The sequence below is a fragment of the Pseudophryne corroboree genome, chromosome 5, assembly GCF_028390025.1.
Source record: "Pseudophryne corroboree isolate aPseCor3 chromosome 5, aPseCor3.hap2, whole genome shotgun sequence".
Taxonomy (NCBI): Eukaryota; Metazoa; Chordata; class Amphibia; order Anura; family Myobatrachidae; genus Pseudophryne; species Pseudophryne corroboree.
In genome coordinates, this window is record NC_086448.1 from 648,452,029 (window position 1) to 648,473,393 (window position 21,365).

The following is a 21,365-nucleotide window of genomic DNA, read 5'->3' on the forward strand; positions in this document are numbered from 1 at the left end:
GGGCGGCAAGTTACTCCTCATACAGGGCTGCAATTATACATGTGTATGTAGTGTTGTATCAGATGCTGGAGCCGCCAAATACTGTATACATGCAGTTACATGTGTGTGTGTGCATATTATATGTTTGTGTGTGTACGTGTGTATATATAAATCTTTTCTTGCGCATCAACATGCTCGCTGTGCGAATGGATGTGTACGGCTAGAGCTGCATTTCCCACCCTAGGCTTATACTCGAGTCAATAAGTTTTCCCAGTTTTTTGTGGTAAAATTAGGTGCCTCGGCTTATATTCGGGTCGACTTATACTCGAGTATATACGGTATACTTGTGGCGCCATACTCCCACCACTCCATCCATACATACATATATATATATATATATATATATATATATATATACATACACATACACACACACATATATACATGCACCACGCACAAAGGGAAGGACTACTGAAGAAGCAGTAACCTGCTAACCTGATCATTTAGCTGTCGGATTATCTTCTCTGTGTGCGGTATGAGTCCCCGGAAGGTAAATTCCTGAATGAACTGCCTGATACGATCATGGTCAGTGAGAGTCAAACAACTGCCGTGGGGAGTTCCAGTCACTGCCTTTTTTGTCTCACTGATTGGACAAAGTGGTCTCCCATTATCAAGTCCATCAACACTGCTACCAGCATCACCAAGCTGGTCAAGTGGGTGCGTCTTTAGACTGTTCGGCACAGCTTCTATGGATAAAGCCAACATGAGAAGAATCCTAATTTACATTTCAGAACACAATTAAACATTTATAATAATAAAGAACTGATCGGAACACATGTACACATCTCTTGTCGAGATCTTGATCATCGATCCCTTGGGTGATAAAATCTGCTCCTTTATATAAAACCATAGCTGACACTGCAACATGGCTTACTATCTTGGAGAAATTCGGAAAGAATTCCGATCCGAATGTGTTTAAAATTTTATTGTGCCTTATGGTCTACTGGATTTGGCAGCCAGCCCAAATGCAATTCTACAGCTGTACTCCAAGCTTACAGTGTGATCTCAAAGGGCTTCTTCCAAATCCACCTCACTCTCATCACCGTCTCCTCCGTGTAATACTCTGGGTGAGGGCTACTCCAGAATACAGTGATCTTTGCATTGTCTAAGGGCATGGTAAAAAGCTCACACATGCACTTCTGTATTGCTAACCATGGAATCGCCAAAATAACATTAATTATCCAGGGTACTAAACTGCTGTACTGGGTGGTCAAGTACTATGAAATATTACATACACTAATAATCTTTATTGCTAATTATTATTTAATAAAAATACAACGTATATTAGATGAACATCAATATACAAGCAGTTATTTTAACGCAAACTGTGTCACTAATGGATTCTATACAGGTAGTTTTGAAAACACAAAATTTACATATCATGGATCTAAATATAGTAAGGACCTGGAATATTTTTAGTTACTCTAACCTTTCATAGTGTGTTCCAAACCATCCAGGGAAATGACATGATCCAAATCCTTATTTGATAAGACAGTATTAGAATTATCTTCAAAGGAATCCTAGAACAAACAGTGAAGCATTTTAAGCATATTCATTTTTGACATTACAAACCATTCATTTTTGACATTATAAAGAGTACTAAGGTGTGTGTGTGTGTGTGTGGGGGGGGGGGGGTTCAATTGATCACTGTAAATTTTACACCAAATAAAATGGTCTTTATCGCAATTTTTTTGCCCAATGTTTTTATCAGGCAATTCAATTAATGACCATTTTTACATGGAAAAGCCTACTGGTTATCATGCGTAAAACACAGGATCCGGGATAAGTTAAAGTATGCATGTGTTCTCACGATCGCGGACGTGAAAAAATGTCACTTATCTGGGATTTTGTTTCTCCTGCCTCCGGGCAGGTGAAACAAAATCCCTGATAATGCTGGCTATCGGGGATAATTGAATTACTCTCCAGAGATCAATTAGCCGCGGTTATATTCAGTGCAAAACTGTAAAAGGTAAAAATAAACAAAACCTTAACCCCTTACTTTGTACCCCACAATAATAATTACACTGTAGTTGTTAAACTAGGCATATATCCACCCTCTGAATGAATAGCAATCAGACTTACCAAAACAACAATATGAGTGCTGTGACCCAATTGAGAAAGTTCTTCAATTCAACTCCCTAAAGTTATGATCTAGGTTAAACTTACATCCCAGTATTTACAGATCCCTTTATTAATGATCTTAATCTATAATGCTAAGGTGTATCCCAAAAGGGTCCCTACTGCACCTCTCCATAGGCGGTATTCAAATGATATATCACGCCCAATCTCTTTTCTAAAGTGATCCCCATAATCGCGCATATCGCACCCAAAGTAATCAGGTTTAGCTGTGTAAAGGGTTGGGCGCCCTCGCTACCCCAGGGGTAGTGAGCTGAAATGATTAATAAAAACAGATTGCATGAAAAAGAACTTTGCTGTGCTCTGCCACGACATTCCTGATCTTAATGATTCTCTGGTGACTGAAACATCAGTCCCTGCAGTGGGTGACCAAAACATCAGTCCCTGCAGTGGTGTAGTCCGATTTCCATCAGTTTTAAGATGCATTTGTGAATATGTGATTAGACTGTGAACCAACAAATCCAGCATAATGGGAAAATGTATGAAGCCACCTCAAAACAGACTAGTGTCATTTGATAATAAGCACCATGTGTGGCCAGAAGATAGTATTCTAAGGATAGAAAGAGATGTAAGTGCACTTACAGTAACTTCTCAGCTAAACTAGGTCTATAGAAAAAGTAGCTAACAAGAGAAGGATCTGTACCTACTAAAAAATGTAAAAGGATTTTACCAGAATTTTCCTATACAATTGCCATAAAAATAAAAAGACGCTGCTAGAAAAAGAAACTAGCTTGAAAAGCAAACCAGTGTTTGTGGTTAAAGTAGCACACTAACTAAACTAATTTGATCGCAGCCAGTGACAGAAAACAACTAGAACAGTAGCTTATACCCCTTTTCCACGAGCTTCAAAAACACAGGTTTTTGCATGTGAGGGCGCATCAACCCAGACTTTGCTCACTGGAAACGGCTCAAGGAAAGAAAAAAAAAAAAAAAATAGAAAAAAAAAAAAAGAAAAGAAAAGGAGATTTATGATAGACTTAACATGGTTAACATGGTCTCTTTCTGAGAGGTACACTGGATTCCACAGGGAATAAATCGAGGGTGTAGAGTTGGATCTTGATCCGAGGCACCAACAGGCTAAAGCTATGACTGTTCCCAGGATGCACTGCACCGCCTCCTCTATAACCCCACCTCCAGGCACTGGAACTCAGTTTCGTTAACCAGTCCAATGCAGGAGCAGGTAAAAGAGACGGCAGATGTTAATCACATAGAACCACATTCTCACGACAGGAGAAGGGACCAGCGGCTAATGCCATACAAACCCAAAGAAGCCAAGTGTGTCAGGGTGGGCGCCCTGTGGAATCCAGTGTACCTCGCAGAAAGATTTAAAAAGGCAAGTCTACCATAAATCTCCTTTTCTGCAGCGGGGTACACTGGGATTCCACAGGGAATACATCAGGGATGTCCTAAAGCAGTTCCTCATGGGAGGGGACGCACCATAGCGGGCACAAGAACTCGGCGTACAATGGATGCATCATGGGAGGCGGAAGTATCAAAGTCATAAAACATAATTAACGTGGTCACTGAGGACCATGCAGCTGCCTTGCACAATTGTTCAGCGGACGCGCCTCGGCGGGCCGCCCAAGAAGGTCCAACAGACCGAGTAGAATGGGCTTTGATAGCAGCAGGAGCTGGGAGTCCAGCCTGCACATAGGCTTCAGCAATCACCATTCTAATCCATCTGACCAAGGTTTGCTTATTCGCAGGTCAGCCAGTTTGTGAAAACCACAAAGTACAAAAAGGGTATCTGACCTCCTGATAGAGGCAGCCCTCTCCACATAAATACGGAGAGCCCGTACCACATCCAAAGACCGCTCTTTAGAGGACAAACCATAAGAGATAAAAGCTAGAACCACAATCTCTTGGTTAAGACGGAAAGAGGACACCACCTTAGGTAAATAACCGGGGAGAGTTCGATGAACTGCCCGGTCACAGTGAAAAATAAGAAAGGGTGGACAACAGAATAAAGCGCCTAAGTCCGACACCCTCCTAGCAGAGGCAATAGCCAGCAGAAACACGACCTTAAGCATAAGATATTTAAGGTCCACAGACTCGAGAGGTTCAAATGGAGACTCTTGTAGGGCGTTTAAGACAACAGACAGATCCCATGGAGCCACAGGAGGGACATAGGGAGGCTGAATCCGTAGAACACCCTGAGTGAAAGTATGAACATCAGGAATTGACGCAATTTTTCTCTGAAACCACACAGACAAGGCAGATATATGAACCTTGAGGGAGGCTAGACGAAGACCTAAATCTAGGCCTTGTTGCAGAAAAGCCAAAAGCCTGGAAGTTCTGAACGAATAGGCATCATAATTCTGAGCAGCACACCATGTGAAGTAAGAGTTCCAGACCCTGTAGTAAATCCGTGCAGAAGCCGGTTTGCGGGCCTTCAACATAGTTTGGATAACCAGCTCAAATAATCCTTTGGACCTCAGGAGTGAAGCTTCAACAGCCACACCGTCAAAGCCAGTCTGGCCAGGTCTGGATAGACACAAGGGCCCTGAACGAGGTGGTCTGGGCGTTGAGGAGGTAGAAGAGGACGCTCAAATGAAAGACCCTGCAGGTCTGAGAACCAATGCAGTCTTAGCATAGCTGGAGCGACTAGAAGTAGTATTCCTCTTTCTTGCTTGAAATTCCGTAGTACCCTAGGCAGGAGTGACACTGGAGGGAACACATATGGCAGCTGAAAGTTCCATGGAATTGCCAGTGCGTCCACGAATGCTGCTGGAGGATCCCTCGTCCTTGATCCGAAGACCGGAACCTTGTGATTGTGTCGAGACACCATCAGGTCTACATCTGGTAGGCCCCACTTGTCCATTAGGAGTTGAAAGACTTCCGGATGAAGACTCCACTATCCGGCATGCACGTCCTGACGACTGAGGAAATCCGCTTCCCAGTTGAGAACTCAGAGGATGAACACTGCCGATATTGCTGGCAGATGGCGTTCCGCCCAATGGAGAATTTTTGATACCTCCAGCATTGCAATGTGGCTTCGAGTGCCGCCTTGATGATTTATGTATGCAACCGTGGTGGCGTTGTCTGATTGTACTTGAACAGGCCTGTTCCATACTAGATGTAGAGCCAGTGTCAACGCATTGAACACTGCCCGCAATTCCAGAATATTTATCGGAAGAAGAGACTCCTCTCTGGTCCACTAACCCTGGAGAGAGTGTTGCTCCAACACCGCACCCCAACCCCGCAGACTGGCATCTGTTGTCAGGAGGACCCAGTTGGAGATCCAAAAGGGACGGCCCCTGCTCAACTGTTGGCCCTGTAGCCACCAGCTCAGTGACATACAAACCTTCGGAGTCAAGAAGATCATTTGAGACCTGATCCGATGAAGAAGGCTGATCCACTTGGAAAGGATTAATCTGAGCAGAGGGCGGGAATGAAATTGAGCATACTCTACCATGTCAAAAGCAGACACCATGAGGCCTAGTACTTGCATCGCCAAGTGTATAGACACTCTTGGGCGAGAGAGGAAATATCTGATCCTGTCCTGAAGTTTCAGGACATTCTCTGGAGACAAAAACAATTGTTGGCTGTGTGTCCAGCAGTGCCCCTAGGTGCACCATGCTCCGAGCAGGGACCAGCGAGGACTTTTTCCAGTTGATGAGCCACCCGTGGGATTGTTGTAATTGGACAGTCAGTTCCAGATGACTGAGGAGAATCTCTTGGGAGTTCGCCAGGATCAGCAAGTCGGCGTAGAAGGGCCGTTATCACGGTCATGACCTTGGTGAAGATCCGAGGGGCCGTGGCCAATCCAAAAGGCAGGGCCTGGAATTGATAATGTAGGTTGCCAATAGCAAACGGCAGATATTGCTGATGAGACATGGCAATAGGTATGTGCAGGTAAGCATCCTGAATGTCCAGGGACACCAGTCTTCGGGTTCCATGGCGAGCACAATAGAGTGCAGACTTTCCCTACGGAATTTTGATACCCTGACAAATTTGTTCAATGATTTGAGGTTGAGTATAGGCCGGAAGGACCCATTTGGTTTCGGAACTAGAAACAGGGTCGACTAGTATCCCCCGCATCTCTGAGACAGAGTTACCGGCACTACCACTCCTGTGTCCAGGAGGGATTGTACAACCAAGTGTAGAGCTTGCTCTTTTAACGGATACGAAGGGATAACCGTTGTGCAAAACTGGCGAGGGAGGCGTCTCTTGAAAAAGACTGTGTACCTGTGAGAGACAACTTCCCGCACCCAGGCGTCCGAAGTGGTCTTTAACCAGGCCTGCAGAAGTCGGCCTCCCATCCTGGGGTCACCCAGGGGAAGGCCCGCCCCGTCATGCAGCAGGCTTGTCTTATTTGGAAGCAGGCTGACGGGCGGACCAATATTGTTTATATTTGGGCTTAGTGGTTTTGGAAGCATGAGCCTGTCTCGGGTACGCCTGACCTTTTGCTTTCCCTGAAAGTCGAAAGGAACGAAAAGTGGTACTCTTAGCCTTCGGAGCAGAAGGATTAGTACTTAGGAGAAACGCAGTCTTGGCAGTCGCCAAGTCAGTCACAATCTTGTTCAGACCCTCTCCAAACAGGATGTCTACCTTAAAAGGAGCACCTCCAAGGTCTTTTTGGAGTCCAGGTCCACCTTCCAGGACCTCAACCATAGAATTCGGAGAGCCAGGATAGACGTAGTAGACGCCTTGGCCGCCATTACACCTGTATCACAGGCCGCCTCCTGAATATAGTGGCAGGCTGTGGTAATACAAGACAGATATTGTCTGGCAGTGTCAGAAAAATCCTGAGGCAGCTCATCCTCAATTGCCTGAACCCATGCTTCAATTCCTTTTGCAGCCCAGGAGGCTGCCATAGTGGGTCTATGTACAGCACCAGTATGAGAGTAAATAGACTTCAGGCAACCCTCCACACGCTTATCCGTCGGTTCCTTCGGGAGGTGACAGTGGTAACAGACAGAGTAGATGAGACCACAAGATGGGTGACTTGAGAGTCCACCGGCGGTGGTTTCCCACTTGTTACTCAACTCCGCAGGGATAGGATAATGAGCTAGCAACTTTTTAGACAGGGAATTTTTTTTTCCTGGAGACGACCAGGATTCCTGACGTATGTCAATTAAATGGTCAGAATGTGGTAAGACTACTTTAGCAACCTTCTGACGTTTGAACTTATCAGGTTTCTTAAGATGCAGTAGTAGGCTCGATCTCATCATCTATTTGGAGAATCCGCTTAATAGCCTCCACTAGGTCAGGAACATCATCCTGGGTTGTAGATTCCTCATAAGAAGCAACTGTATCAGTGTCTGACGGATCAGTATATTCCCAATCCTCATTGGAAGAATTATCCAAAATATTAGTAGATTGTGAGGAAGAAATGGCCCGCTTAGATGACCCCTTGGCCCCAGAGGGGCGTGGGGTAGACTTATGTCTAACCAAAGATTGATTTAATTGTTGTAATTGGGTAGACAGAGTGTCCGCCCTGGGCAGATTAACTACAGGGACAATATGTGGCTGTAATGAGGTCCCACAGAGGGCATAAGACGTGTTAAAAGTGTATTCAGCATACTTGAGAATGCTGCCCAAGGTGGGTCCTGATTGGCCACAGGTGCTGCATGTTGACCGGGAGGTATATGGCACCCAGCGCCTGAACCAGCAGCTACAACTTCCCCCTCAGTTAAATTCGTGGTGCCAGCACTGCAGGATGCAGAAGTGTCTGCGGATTTCCCGCCCTGTGTGGCAGACATTATAGGGAATATAGCCTTAGAGCGTAACAGTACAATATAGCGAGACAAACACAATAAATGCAAATAACCCCCTGTGTTATGTGACAGTAAATACAATGCACAAACAGAGGTTTTAAGCGGTATGAGTTGACTGAAATACACAGTACAGAGTATAGTGATAGCAAATAGTGTATGAGGTGAATGAAATCCACACAGCAGCTACAGGCACACTCAGTCACAGGTACAATGCAGAAGTTATTACAGATAAACAACAAAACTGCACTGGACTAGTAAAACTACATATAGACATGTATAAATATAGATATAAATGCACAGTAGATACTGGATGTATATCACAGAATACTTGTACTAAATATTCAGATAGCAGTACACTTGTTCTTAACTAACTGTCTAAAATGACATGTAGAATACTTGTCTGTAAATGCACAGTGCTGATGAGACAGTCGGCTTTACAGAGGAGACCGTGACCTGCGGTCCCAGAGATCAGCTCAGCTATTAGTGAAGATGGCGCCAAAATCTCTGTCAGGGAGTGAGGGAGAGTTAAATGCAGCTCCAGGGCGGGAACACCAGCAGTAGATGGCGCCTGGAGCTGGGGGAGGGGCTACAGGTCAGCACCTTATCCATTATGCTGGGCATCACCAACGGGTACTGTGCTTATGTAAAATTAATTTCAGTAAACTCGACCTGTGCTCCCTGCTCCGGTGGATATAGTGGGGTCCCTGTGCAGTACAGTGTCCACACGCCAGCGGCGCGGACCGTCTTCTGGGACCATGACCGGAACGCGACTTACCGGCGGGTCCCACCTGGGGGACCCTCTTACCTCCTAGCTGATGTGCAGCCACACAATCCTGGAGAGCGTCAGCGGTGGTGTGCCTGACGACCGGTGCGTCTCCGCTGCAAGTACCCGGGAACCCGGCCGTGGGAGTATGCAGCGCTGCTGGGGAGGTGATGAAGCCGCAGCACAGAATGTCAGAATGACAAACAGTGCTGCGGCCCTTGAAGTCTTCTTAAAAAAAATTTTAGGCACCAACTTACAAACTGAGCTCCAGTGCCTGGAGGTGGGGTTATAAAGGAGGCGGTGCAGTGCATCCTGGGAACAGTCAAAGATTTAGCCTGTTGGTGCCTCGGATCAAGATCCAACTCTACACCCCCGATGTATTCCCTGTGGAATCCCAGCGTACCCCGCTGCAGAAACCCAGGTTCAGTTACCCGGGAATCCAACCCGCTTAGCTTGCAGGGATGGACACAGGTAGGACCAGGGTTTACAGCGTGGTGTTTGGTCAAAAACATTACAGCTCTACTGTATGATCTGGACCGTTTCAGTTTGTAATCTCTCCCTGCCCGTATAGCTGTGACATCAGGCATTCTCCCCCCCCCCCCCCCCCCCCCGACAAACACCAGGCTGCTCAAAACAGCAAGCAGTGTATGTGCATTGTGCAGTGCCAAACACAGAGACCTGAGGGTCGCAGGTCCACTCCAGTCCAGCGTTCATGGGAGATCTGTGATTTCTGGCGCTTGGAGAGAATGTTATCTCCAAGCACCGGCACTGCACCAAAGAACAGTGCCGGAATGGGGTAAGTCACGGGTCTGACCCAGCTTGGAACCATGGGGTAGATGTATTAACCTGGAGAAGGCATAAAAAAGTGATAAAGCAGTGATAAAATAAGAATTTACTTACCGATAATTCTATTTCTCATAGTCCGTAGTGGATGCTGGGAACTCCGAAAGGACCATGGGGAATAGCGGCTCCGCAGGGACTGGGCACAAAAGTAAAAGCTTTAGGACTACCTGGTGTGCACTGGCTCCTCCCCCTATGACCCTCCTCCAAGCCTCAGTTAGGATACTGTGCCCGGACGAGCGTACACAATAATGAAGGATTTTGAATCCCGGGTAAGACTCATACCAGCCACACCAATCACACCGTACAACTTGTGATCTGAACCCAGTTAACAGCATGATAACAGAGGAGCCTCTGAAAAGATGGCTCACAACAATAATAACCCGATTTTTGTAACAATAACTATGTACAAGTATTGCAGACAATCCGCACTTGGGATGGGCGCCCAGCATCCACTACGGACTATGAGAAATAGAATTATCGGTAAGTAAATTCTTATTTTCTCTGACGTCCTAGTGGATGCTGGGAACTCCGAAAGGACCATGGGGATTATACCAAAGCTCCCAAACGGGCGGGAGAGTGCGGATGACTCTGCAGCACCGAATGAGAGAACTCCAGGTCCTCCTCAGCCAGGGTATCAAATTTGTAGAATTTAGCAAACGTGTTTGCCCCTGACCAAGTAGCTGCTCGGCAAAGTTGTAAAGCCGAGACCCCTCGGGCAGCCGCCCAAGATGAGCCCACTTTCCGTGTGGAATGGGCTTTTACAGATTTTGGCTGTGGCAGGCCTGCCACAGAATGTGCAAGCTGAATTGTACTACAAATCCAACGAGCAATAGTCTGCTTAGAAGCAGGAGCACCCAGCTTGTTGGGTGCATACAGGATAAACAGCGAGTCAGATTTTCTGACTCCAGCCGTCCTGGAAACATATATTTTCAGGGCCCTGACTACGTCCAGCAACTTGGAATCCTCCAAGTCCCTAGTAGCCGCAGGTACCACAATAGGCTGGTTTAAGTGAAACGCCGAAACCACCTTAGGGAGAAATTGAGGACGAGTCCTCAATTCTGCCCTGTCCGTATGAAAAATTAGGTAAGGGCTTTTATAGGATAAAGCCGCCAATTCTGAGACACGCCTGGCTGAAGCCAGGGCTAACAGCATTACCACTTTCCATGTGAGATATTTTAAGTCCACAGTGGTGAGTGGTTCAAACCAATGTGATTTTAGGAACCCCAAAACTACATTGAGATCCCAAGGTGCCACTGGAGGCACAAAAGGAGGCTGTATATGCAGTACCCCCTTGACAAACGTCTGAACTTCAGGAACTGAAGCTAGTTCTTTCTGGAAGAATATCGACAGGGCCGAAATTTGAACCTTAATGGACCCTAATTTTAGGCCCATAGACAGTCCTGTTTGCAGGAAATGCAGGAAACGACCCAGTTGAAATTCCTCTGTAGGGGCCTTCCTGGCCTCACACCACGCAACATATTTACGCCAAATACGGTGATAATGTTGCACAGTTACATCCTTCCTGGCTTTGATCAGGGTAGGGATGACTTCATCCGGAATGCCTTTTTCCTTCAGGATCCGGCGTTCAACCGCCATGCCGTCAAACGCAGCTGCGGTAAGTCTTGGAACAGACAGGGTCCCTGCTGGAGCAGGTCCTTTCTTAGAGGTAGAGGCCACGGGTCCTCCGTGAGCATCTCTTGAAGTTCCGGGTACCAAGTCCTTCTTGGCCAATCCGGAGCCACGAGTATAGTCCTTACTCCTCTCCTTCTTATGATTCTCAGTACCTTGGGTATGAGAGGCAGAGGAGGGAACACATACACTGACTGGTACACCCACGGTGTTACCAGAGCGTCCACAGCTATTGCCTGAGGGTCCCTTGACCTGGCGCAATATCTGTCCAGTTTTTTGTTGAGGCGGGACGCCATCATGTCCACCTTTGGTTTTTCCCAACGGTTCACAATCATGTGGAAGACTTCTGGGTGAAGTCCCCACTCCCCCGGGTGGAGGTCGTGTCTGCTGAGGAAGTCTGCTTCCCAGTTGTCCACTCCCGGAATGAACACTGCTGACAGTGCCATCACATGATTTTCCGCCCAGCGAAGAATCCTTGCAACTTCCGTCATTGCCCTCCTGCTTCTTGTGCCGCCCTGTCTGTTTACGTGGGCGACTGCCGTGATGTTGTCCGACTGGATCAACACCGGCTGACCCTGAAGCAGAGGCCTTGCCTGACTTAGGGCATTGTAAATGGCCCTTAGTTCCAGGATATTTATGTGAAGTGACGTTTCCATGCTTGACCACAAGCCCTGGAAATTTCTTCCCTGTGTGACTGCTCCCCAGCCTCTCAGGCTGGCATCCGTGGTCACCAGGACCCAGTCCTGAATGCCGAATCTGCGGCCCTCTAGAAGATGAGCACTCTGCAACCACCACAGGAGAGACACCCTTGTCCTTGGAGACAGGGTTATCCGCTGATGCATTTGAAGATGCGATCCGGACCATTTGTCCAGCAGATCCCACTGAAAAGTTCTTGCGTGAAATCTGCCGAATGGAATCGCTTCGTAAGAAGCCACCATTTTTCCCAGGACCCTTGTGCATTGATGTACTGACACTTGGCCTGGTTTTAGGAGGTTCCTGACTAGGTCGGATAACTCCCTGGCTTTCTCCTCCGGGAGAAACACCTTTTTCTGGACTGTGTCCAGAATCATCCCTAGGAACAGCAGACGTGTCGTCGGAATCAGCTGCGATTTTGGAATATTTAGAATCCACCCGTGCTGTCGTAGTACTACTTGAGATAGTGCTACTCCGACCTCTAACTGTTCTCTGGACCTTGCCCTTATCAGGAGATCGTCCAAGTAAGGGATAATTAAGACGCCTTTTCTTCGAAGAAGAATCATCATTTCGGCCATTACCTTGGTAAAGACCCGGGGTGCCGTGGACAATCCAAACGGCAGCGTCTGAAACTGATAGTGACAGTTCTGTACCACAAACCTGAGGTACCCTTGGGGAGAAGGGCAAATTGGGACATGGAGGTAAGCATCCTTGATGTCCAGAGACAACATATAGTCCCCTTCTTCCAGGTTCGCTATCACTGCTCTGAGTGACTCCATCTTGAATTTGAACCTTTGAATGTAAGTGTTCAAGGATTTCAGATTTAAAATAGGTCTCACCGAGCCGTCCGGCTTCGGTACCACAAACAGCGTGGAATAATACCCCTTTCCCTGTTGTAGGAGGGGTACCTTGATTATCACCTGCTGGGAATACAGCTTGTGAATGGCTTCCAATACCGCCTCCCTGTCGGAGGGAGACGTTGGTAAAGCAGACTTCAGGAACCGGCGAGGGGGAGACGTCTCGAATTCCAATTTGTACCCCTGAGATACTACCCGTAGGATCCAGGGGTCCACTTGCGAGTGAGCCCACTGCGCGCTGAAATTTTTGAGACGGGCCCCCACCGTGCCTGAGTCCGCTTGTAAGGCCCCCGCGTCATGCTGAGGACTTGCCAGAAGCGGGGGAGGGCTTCTGTTCCTGGGAAGAGGCTGCCTGCTGCAGTCTTTTTCCCCTTCCTCTGCCCCGGGGCAGATATGAGTGGCCTTTTGCCCGCTTGCCCTTATGGGGACGAAAGGACTGAGCCTGAAAAGACGGTGTCTTTTTCTGCTGAGAGGTGACCTGGGGTAAAAAGGTGGATTTCCCAGCCATTGCCGTGGCCACCAGGTCCGATAGACCGACCCCAAATAACTCCTCCCCTTTATACGGCAATACTTCCATATGCCGTTTGGAATCCGCATCACCTGACCACTGTCGCGTCCATAACCCTCTTCTGGCAGAAATGGACAGCGCACTTACTCTTGATGCCAGAGTGCAAATATCCCTCTGTGCATCTCGCATATATAGAAATGCATCCTTTAAATGCTCTATAGTCAATAATATACTGTCCCTGTCCAGGGTATCAATATTTTCAGTCAGGGAATCCGACCAAGCCACCCCAGCACTGCACATCCAGGCTGAGGCGATTGCTGGTCGCAGTATAATACCAGTATGTGTGTATGTACTTTTTAGGATATTTTCCAGCTTCCTATCAGCTGGTTCCTTGACGGCGGCCATATCAGGAGACAGTAACGCCACTTGTTTTGATAAGCGTGTGAGCGCCTTATCTACCCTAGGGGGTGTTTCCCAACGCGCCCTAACCTCTGGCGGGAAAGGGTATAATGCCAATAATTTTTTAGAAATTAGCAGTTTTTTATCGGAGGAAACCCACGCTTCATCACACACCTCATTTAATTCATCTGATTCAGGAAAAACTACGGGTAGTTTTTTCACACCCCACATAATACCCTTTTTTGTGGTACTTGTAGTATCAGAAATGTTCAAAACCTCCTTCATTGCCGTGATCATGTAACGTGTGGCCCTACTGGAAAATACGTTTGTTTCCTCACCGTCGACACTGGAGTCAGTGTCCGTGTCTGGGTCTGTGTCGACCATCTGAGGTAACGGGCGCTTTAGAGCCCCTGACGGTGTTTGAGACGCCTGTACAGGTAATAACTGATTTGCCGGCTGTCTCATGTCGTCAACAGTCTTTTGTAAAGTGCTGACACTATCACGTAATTCCTTCCATAAGACCATCCAGTCAGGTGTCGACTCCCTAGGGGGTGACATCACTATTACAGGCAATTGCTCCGCCTCCATACCATTTTCCTCCTCATACATGTCGACACAACGTACCGACACAGCACACACACAGGGAATGCTCTGATAGAGGACAGGACCCCACTAGCCCTTTGGGGAGACAGAGGGAGAGTTTGCCAGCACACACCAGAGCGCTATATATATACAGGGATAACCTTATATAAGTGTTTTTCCCTTATATAGCTGCTGTATCGATTTATCTGCCAAATTAGTGCCCCCCCTCTCTTGTTTTACCCTGTTTCTGTAGTGCAGGACTGCAGGGGAGAGTCAGGGAGCTTCCCTCCAACGGAGCTGTGAGGGAAAATGGCGCCAGTGTGCTGAGGAGATAGGCTCCGCCCCCTTCTCGGCGGCCTTTCTCCCGCTTTTTTAAGGAAAAATTGGCAGGGGTTAAATGCATCCATATAGCCCAGGAGCTATATGTGATGTATTTTTTGCCATCTAAGGTGTTTTTATTGCGTCTCAGGGCGCCCCCCCCAGCGCCCTGCACCCTCAGTGACCGGAGTGTGAAGTGTGCTGAGAGCAATGGCGCACAGCTGCGGTGCTGTGCGCTACCTTATTGAAGACAGGACGTCTTCTGCCGCCGATTTTCCGGACCTCTTCAGTCTTCTGGCTCTGTAAGGGGGCCGGCGGCGCGGCTCTGGGACCCATCCATGGCTGGGCCTGTGATCGTCCCTCTGGAGCTAATGTCCAGTAGCTTAAGAAGCCCAATCCACTCTGCACGCAGGTGAGTTCGCTTCTTCTCCCCTTAGTCCCTCGGTGCAGTGAACCTGTTGCCAGCAGGATTCACTGAAAATAAAAAACCTATACTTAAACTTTTTCACTAAGCAGCTCAGGAGAGCCACCTAGTGTGCACCCTTCTCGTTCGGGCACAAAAATCTAACTGAGGCTTGGAGGAGGGTCATAGGGGGAGGAGCCAGTGCACACCAGGTAGTCCTAAAGCTTTTACTTTTGTGCCCAGTCTCCTGCGGAGCCGTTATTCCCCATGGTCCTTTCGGAGTTCCCAGCATCCACTAGGACGTCAGAGAAAATAAGAATTTACTTACCGATAATTCTATTTCTCGGAGTCCGTAGTGGATGCTGGGGTTCCTGAAAGGACCATGGGGAATAGCGGCTCCGCAGGAGACAGGGCACAAAAAGTAAAGCTTTAGGATCAGGTGGTGTGCACTGGCTCCTCCCCCTATGACCCTCCTCCAAGCCAGTTAGGTACTGTGCCCGGACGAGCGTACACAATAAGGGAGGAATTATGAATCCCGGGTAAGACTCATACCAGCCACACCAATCACACCGTACAACTTGTGATCTAAACCCAGTTAACAGTATGACAACAGCGGAGCCTCTGAAAAGATGGCTCACAACAATAATAACCCGATTTTTGTAACTATGTACAAGTATTGCAGATAATCCGCACTTGGGATGGGCGCCCAGCATCCACTACGGACTCCGAGAAATAGAATTATCGGTAAGTAAATTCTTATTTTCTCTATCGTCCTAGTGGATGCTGGGGTTCCTGAAAGGACCATGGGGATTATACCAAAGCTCCCAAACGGGCGGGAGAGTGCGGATGACTCTGCAGCACCGAATGAGAGAACTCCAGGTCCTCTTTTGCCAGGATATCAAATTTGTAGAATTTTACAAACGTGTTCTCCCCTGACCACGTAGCTGCTCGGCAGAGTTGTAATGCCGAGACCTCTCGGGCAGCCGCCCAAGATGAGCCCACCTTCCTTGTGGAATGGGCCTTAACCGATTTAGACTGTGGCAGGCCTGCCTCAGAATGTGCAAGTTGAATTGTGTTACAAATCCAACGAGCAATCGCCTGCTTAGAAGCAGGCGCACCCAACTTGTTGGGTGCATACAGTATAAACAGCGAGTCAGATTTTCTGACTCCAGCTGTCCTGGAACATATTTTCAGGGCCCTGACAACTCCTAGCAACTTGGAGTCCTCCAAGTCCCTAGTAGGTGCAAGGCACCACAATAAGCTGGTTCAGGTGAAACACTGACACCACCTTAGGGAGAGAACTGGGGACGAGTCCGCAGCTCTGCCCTGTCCGAATGGACAAACAGATATGGGCTTTTTTGAGAAAAAACCACCAATTTGACACTCGCCTGGTCCAGGCCAGGGCCAAGAGCATGGTCACTTTTTATGTGAGATGCTTCAAATCCACATATTTGACTGGTTTTAAACCAATGTGATTTGAGGAATCCCAGAACTACGTTGAGATCCCACAGTGCCACTGGAGGCACAAAAAAGGGGTTTGTATATGCAATACTCCCTTGACAAACTTCTGGACTTCAGGAACTGAAGCCAATTCTTTCTGGAAGAAAATTTACAGGGCCGAATTTGAACCTTAATGGACCCCAATTTGAGGCCCATAGACACTCCTGTTTGCAGGAAATGCAGGAAACGACCGAGTTGAAATTTCTTTGTGGGGCCTTCCTGGCCTCACACCACGCAACATATTTTCGCCACACGTGGTGATAATGTTGTGCGGTCACCTCCTTTCTGGCTTTGACCAGGGTAGGAATGACCTCTTCCGGAATGCCTTCTTTCCCTTAGGATCCGGCTTTCCATCGCCATGCCGACAAACGCAGCTGCGGTAAGTCTTGGAACAGACATGGTACTTGCTGAAGCAAGTCCCTTCTTAGCGGCAGAGGCCATAAGACCTCTGTAAGCATCTCTTGAAGTTCCGGGTACCAAGTCCTTCTTGGCCAATCCGGAGCCATGAGTATAGTTCTTACTCCTCTACGTCTTATAATTCTCAGCACCTTAGGTATGAGAAGCAGAGGAGGGAACACATACACCGACTGGTACACCCACGGTGTTACCAGAACGTCCACATCTATTGCCTGAGGGTCTCTTGACCTGGCGCAATACCTGTCCCGTTTTTTGTTCAGACGGGACGCCATCATGTCCACCTTTGGTATTTCCCAACGGTTTACAATCATGTGGAAAAAACTTCTCAATGAAGTTTCCACTCTCCCGGGTGGAGGTCGTGCTGAGGAAGTCTGCTTCCCAGTTTCCATTCCCGGGATGAAAAACTGCTGACAGTGTTATCACATGATTTTCCGCAAAGCGAAAAGTCCTTGCAGTTTCTGCCATTGCCCTCCTGCTTCTTGTGTCGCCCTGTCTGTTTACGTGGGCGACTGCCGTGATGTTTTTCCCACTGGATCAATACCGGCTGACCTTGAAGCAGAGGTCTTGCTAAGCTTAGAGCATTATAAATTTACCCTTAGCTCCAGTATATTTATGTGGAGAAAAGTCTCCATACTTGATCACACTTCCTGGAAATTTTTTCCTTGTGTGACTGCTCCCCAGCCTCTCAGGCTGGGCTCCGTGGTTACCAGCATCCAATCCTGAATGCCGAATCTGCTGCCCTCTAGAAGATGAGCACTCTATAACCACCACAGGAGAGACACCCTTGTCCTTGGATATTGGGTTATCCGCTGATGCATCTGAAGATGCGATCCGGACCATTTGTCCAGCAGATCCCACTGAAAAGTTCTTACGTGAAATCTGCCGAATGGAATTGCTTCGTAGGAAGCCACCATTTTTACCAGGACCCTTGTGCAATGATGCACTGTTTTTAGGAGGTTCCTGACTTGCTCGGATAACTCCCTGGCTTTCTCTTCCGGGAGAAACACCTTTTTCTGGACTGTGTCCAGAATCATCCCTAGGCACAGCAGACGTGTCGTCGGGATCAGCTGCGATTTTGGAATATTTAGAATCCACCCGTGCTGATTGTAGCAGTATCCGAGATAGTGCTACTCCGACCTCCAACTGTTCCCTGGACTATGCCCCTATCAGGAGATCGTCCAAGTAAGGGATAATTAAGACGCCTTTTCTTCTAAGAAGAATCATCAATTCGGCCATTACCTTGGTAAAGACCCCAGGGTGCCGTGGACAATCCAAACGGCAGCGTCTGAAACTGATAGTGACAGTTCTGCACCACGAACCTGAGGTACCCTTAGTGAGAAGGGCAAATTTGGGACATAGAGGTAAGCATCCCTGATGTCCCGGGACACTATATAGTCCCCTTATTCCTGGTTCGTTATCACTGCTCTGAGTGACTTCATCTTAATTTGAACCTTTGTAAGTGTTCAAAAACAAATTTTTAGAATAAGTCTCACCTAGCCTTCTGGCTTCAGTACCACAATATAGTGTGGAATAATACCCCTTTTCTGTAGTAGGAGGGGTAATTTAATTATCACCTGCTGGGAATACAGCTTGTGAATTTTTTCCCATACTACCTCCTTGTCGGAGGGAGACTTGGTAAAGCAGACTTCAGGAGCCTGCGAAGGGGAAACGTCTCGACATTCCCATCTGTACCCCCGGGATACTACTTGTAGGATCCAGGGGTCCTGTACGGTCTCAGCGCCATGCTGAGAACTTGTCAGACGCGGTGGAACGCTTCTGTTCCTGGGAATGGGCTGCCTGCTGCAGTCTTCTTCCCTTTCCTCTATCCCTGGGCAGATATGATCTTATAGGGACGAGAGGACTGAGGCTGAAAAGACGGTGTCTTTTTCTGCAGAGATGTGACTCAGGGTAAAAAACGGTGGATTTTCCAGCAGTTGCCGTGACCACCAGGTCCGATGGACCGACCCCAAACAAGTCCTCTTCCTGTATACGGCCATACTGTGCCGTTTGGAATCTGCATCACCTGACCACTGTCGTGTCCATAACATCTTCTGGCAGTTATGGACATCGCGTTTATTCATGATGCCAGAGTGCAAATATCCCTCTGTGCATCTCGCATATATAGAAATGCTCTATAGTCAATAAAATACTGTCCCTGTCAAGGGTATCAATATTTTTAGTCAGGGAATCCGACCAAGCCACCCTAGCTCTGCACATCCAGGCTGAGGCGATCGCTGGCCGCAGTATAACACCAGTATGTGTGTATATACTTTTTATTATATTTTCCAGCCTTGTCAGCTGGTCCTTGAGGACGGCCCTATCTATAGACGGTACCGCCACTTGTTTTGATAAGCGTGTGAGCGCCTTATCCACCTTAAAGGGTGTTTCCCAACGCGCCCTAACTTCTGGCGGGAAAGGGTATACCGCCCATAATTTTCTATCGGGGGGAACCCACGCATCATCACACACTTTATTTAATTTATCTGATTCAGGAAAAACTATGGTAGTTTTTTCACATCCCACATAATACCCTCTTTTGTGGTACTTGTAGTATCAGAAATACGTAACACCTCCTTCATTGCCTTTAACGTGTGGCCCTAATAAGGAATACGTTTGTTTATTCACCGTCGACACTGGATTCAGTGTCCCTGTCTGTGTCTGTGTCGACCGACTAAAGTAAACGGGCGTTAAGCTAAACTTTCCTAAGCAGCTCTTTAGGAGAGCCACCTAGATTGCACCCTTCTCGGCCGGGCACAAAAATCTAACTGGCTTGGAGGAGGGTCATAGGGGGAGGAGCCAGTGCACACCACCTGATCCTAAAGCTTTACTTTTTGTGCCCTGTCTCCTGCGGAGCCGCTATTCCCCATGGTCCTTTCAGGAACCCCAGCATCCACTAGGACGATAGAGAAAGCAGTGTTAAGTGCAAGCTGATAATGCACAAGTCAACCAGCTTCTAACTGTTAATTTACATATGGGAACTGATTGGCTGGTGTATGTATCACCTTGCATTTATCACTGGTTTATCACTTCCTTATGCCTTCTCCAGGTTAATACATCTGCCCCCATGTTCCAAATCCCGTCAGACCTGGGACATTGGTTGAAAAGGGGTATTAGTGTCAATCTTACCAGATAATTTTTCATACCAACCTGATGGTAGATGCTGTTCTTCTGGATGTACTGACTCCAAGGATCAGGTATTTGTTCATCTGTTCCTTTACTAGACGTTCGAGAATTAATTTTTAGTAAGTAGCATCCCTGAGGCCCATACCGTTGTATCATTTCTTCATATATTGAATCAGCCCTTGATAAAACCACAGACATGATGACCAAAATAAATAAGAAATTAAACAATAGCATAAAGGATCAGAAGGACAATGAACCTAGATTTTCTCTCAAAAGTATAAAAACTTATCTATAGACTTAGTGCATAGTATGCTACATTATATATTGGGGAGAGTCTTGTAATTTTTATATCTCTATATACACTATTGTTCGATGGACCGGCACGCACTCCCCTTGGTTTCCACGTGCTCCGATGCCCTCAGCTACTGATAAGGACAATGTAGAAAAGATGCAGCGGCACTCTGAGGCTTACTTCAAGTCACAGTGTATTCAATGGGACAGCCCCAAAACATTGGAATGTTTCTGGCAGATCGTTCAATACACTTTGACTTGAAGTAAGCCTCCGAGTGCCGCTGCATCTTTTCTACATTATACAGTGTATATTATATATAGATATATAGATAGATAAATATATCGTGAGCAATTCTGCCGGCACTCAGTCATGTGGATAAATTGCTCTGGTGCTTCATCCACCCAAACCATACACGGTTCACCATAGAAAAGATGGCACTCAGAGGCTTGTACTATTAAAGCATATATGATGTATTCCACGATGATCGTGAAATATATCATACATGCATTAATAGTACAAGTCTCTGAGTGCCATCTTTTCTATGGTGAACTGTGTGTGTGTATATGTATGTACATATATATATATATATATATATATATATATATGTAGAGAGAGAGAGAGAGAGAGACAGACAAACAGACAGTGTTAGCACACTGTAAAAGGTAAATCATTTTACAGCTTACAACATTTCAGATTGCTGTAAAAGGTACGCTAAATGGTCAAAAAGTATGTGGACACCTGATTATCACCCCCACACTGCTTTTGCGGCTTTAACAGCCTACACTCTTATGCAAAGCTTTCCAATCGATTTTGGGACATTAGAGCATCAGCGACTTCAGGCACTAATGTTGGACGATTGACTTGCTGAAGGCATTACAATTCATCCCAAAGGGGTTTGATGTGGTTGAGGTGAGGGCTATGTGCAGACACATCAAACTGTTTGCAGCTGGACCTTGCATTGTAGTGCTGAAACAGGAAAGGGCCTTCACCAAAATATTGATAGAGTGGGAATTCAATTAGCGTTTTGGCCGCGATGTGATGTTCCAGAACGGCAAATCAATGACAGCAGGAAAAGCATGCAATATTGAGCCTAATCTAATGGAACTGGTTTCCTTGTACTTGTCAAACCCAATTCATCCGTCA

At 47.1% G+C, this 21,365-nt stretch overlaps 1 protein-coding gene across 7 annotated transcripts in view; it reads right to left on the reverse strand.

Annotated features, from left to right (window-relative positions):
• Positions 1-21,365, reverse strand: part of TRAPPC8 (trafficking protein particle complex subunit 8) — a 324,404-nt gene that overhangs the window by 242,658 nt on the left and 60,381 nt on the right. For all 7 annotated transcript variants that reach the window (XM_063923649.1, XM_063923654.1, XM_063923653.1 and 4 more), the window contains 3 exons: positions 19,955-20,108; positions 1,469-1,559; positions 475-725 (listed from right to left, as the gene is read on the reverse strand). In XM_063923649.1, coding sequence (XP_063779719.1) covers positions 475-725; positions 1,469-1,559; positions 19,955-20,108 — 496 coding nt within the window. The remainder of the gene's footprint in view (positions 1-474; positions 726-1,468; positions 1,560-19,954; positions 20,109-21,365) is intronic.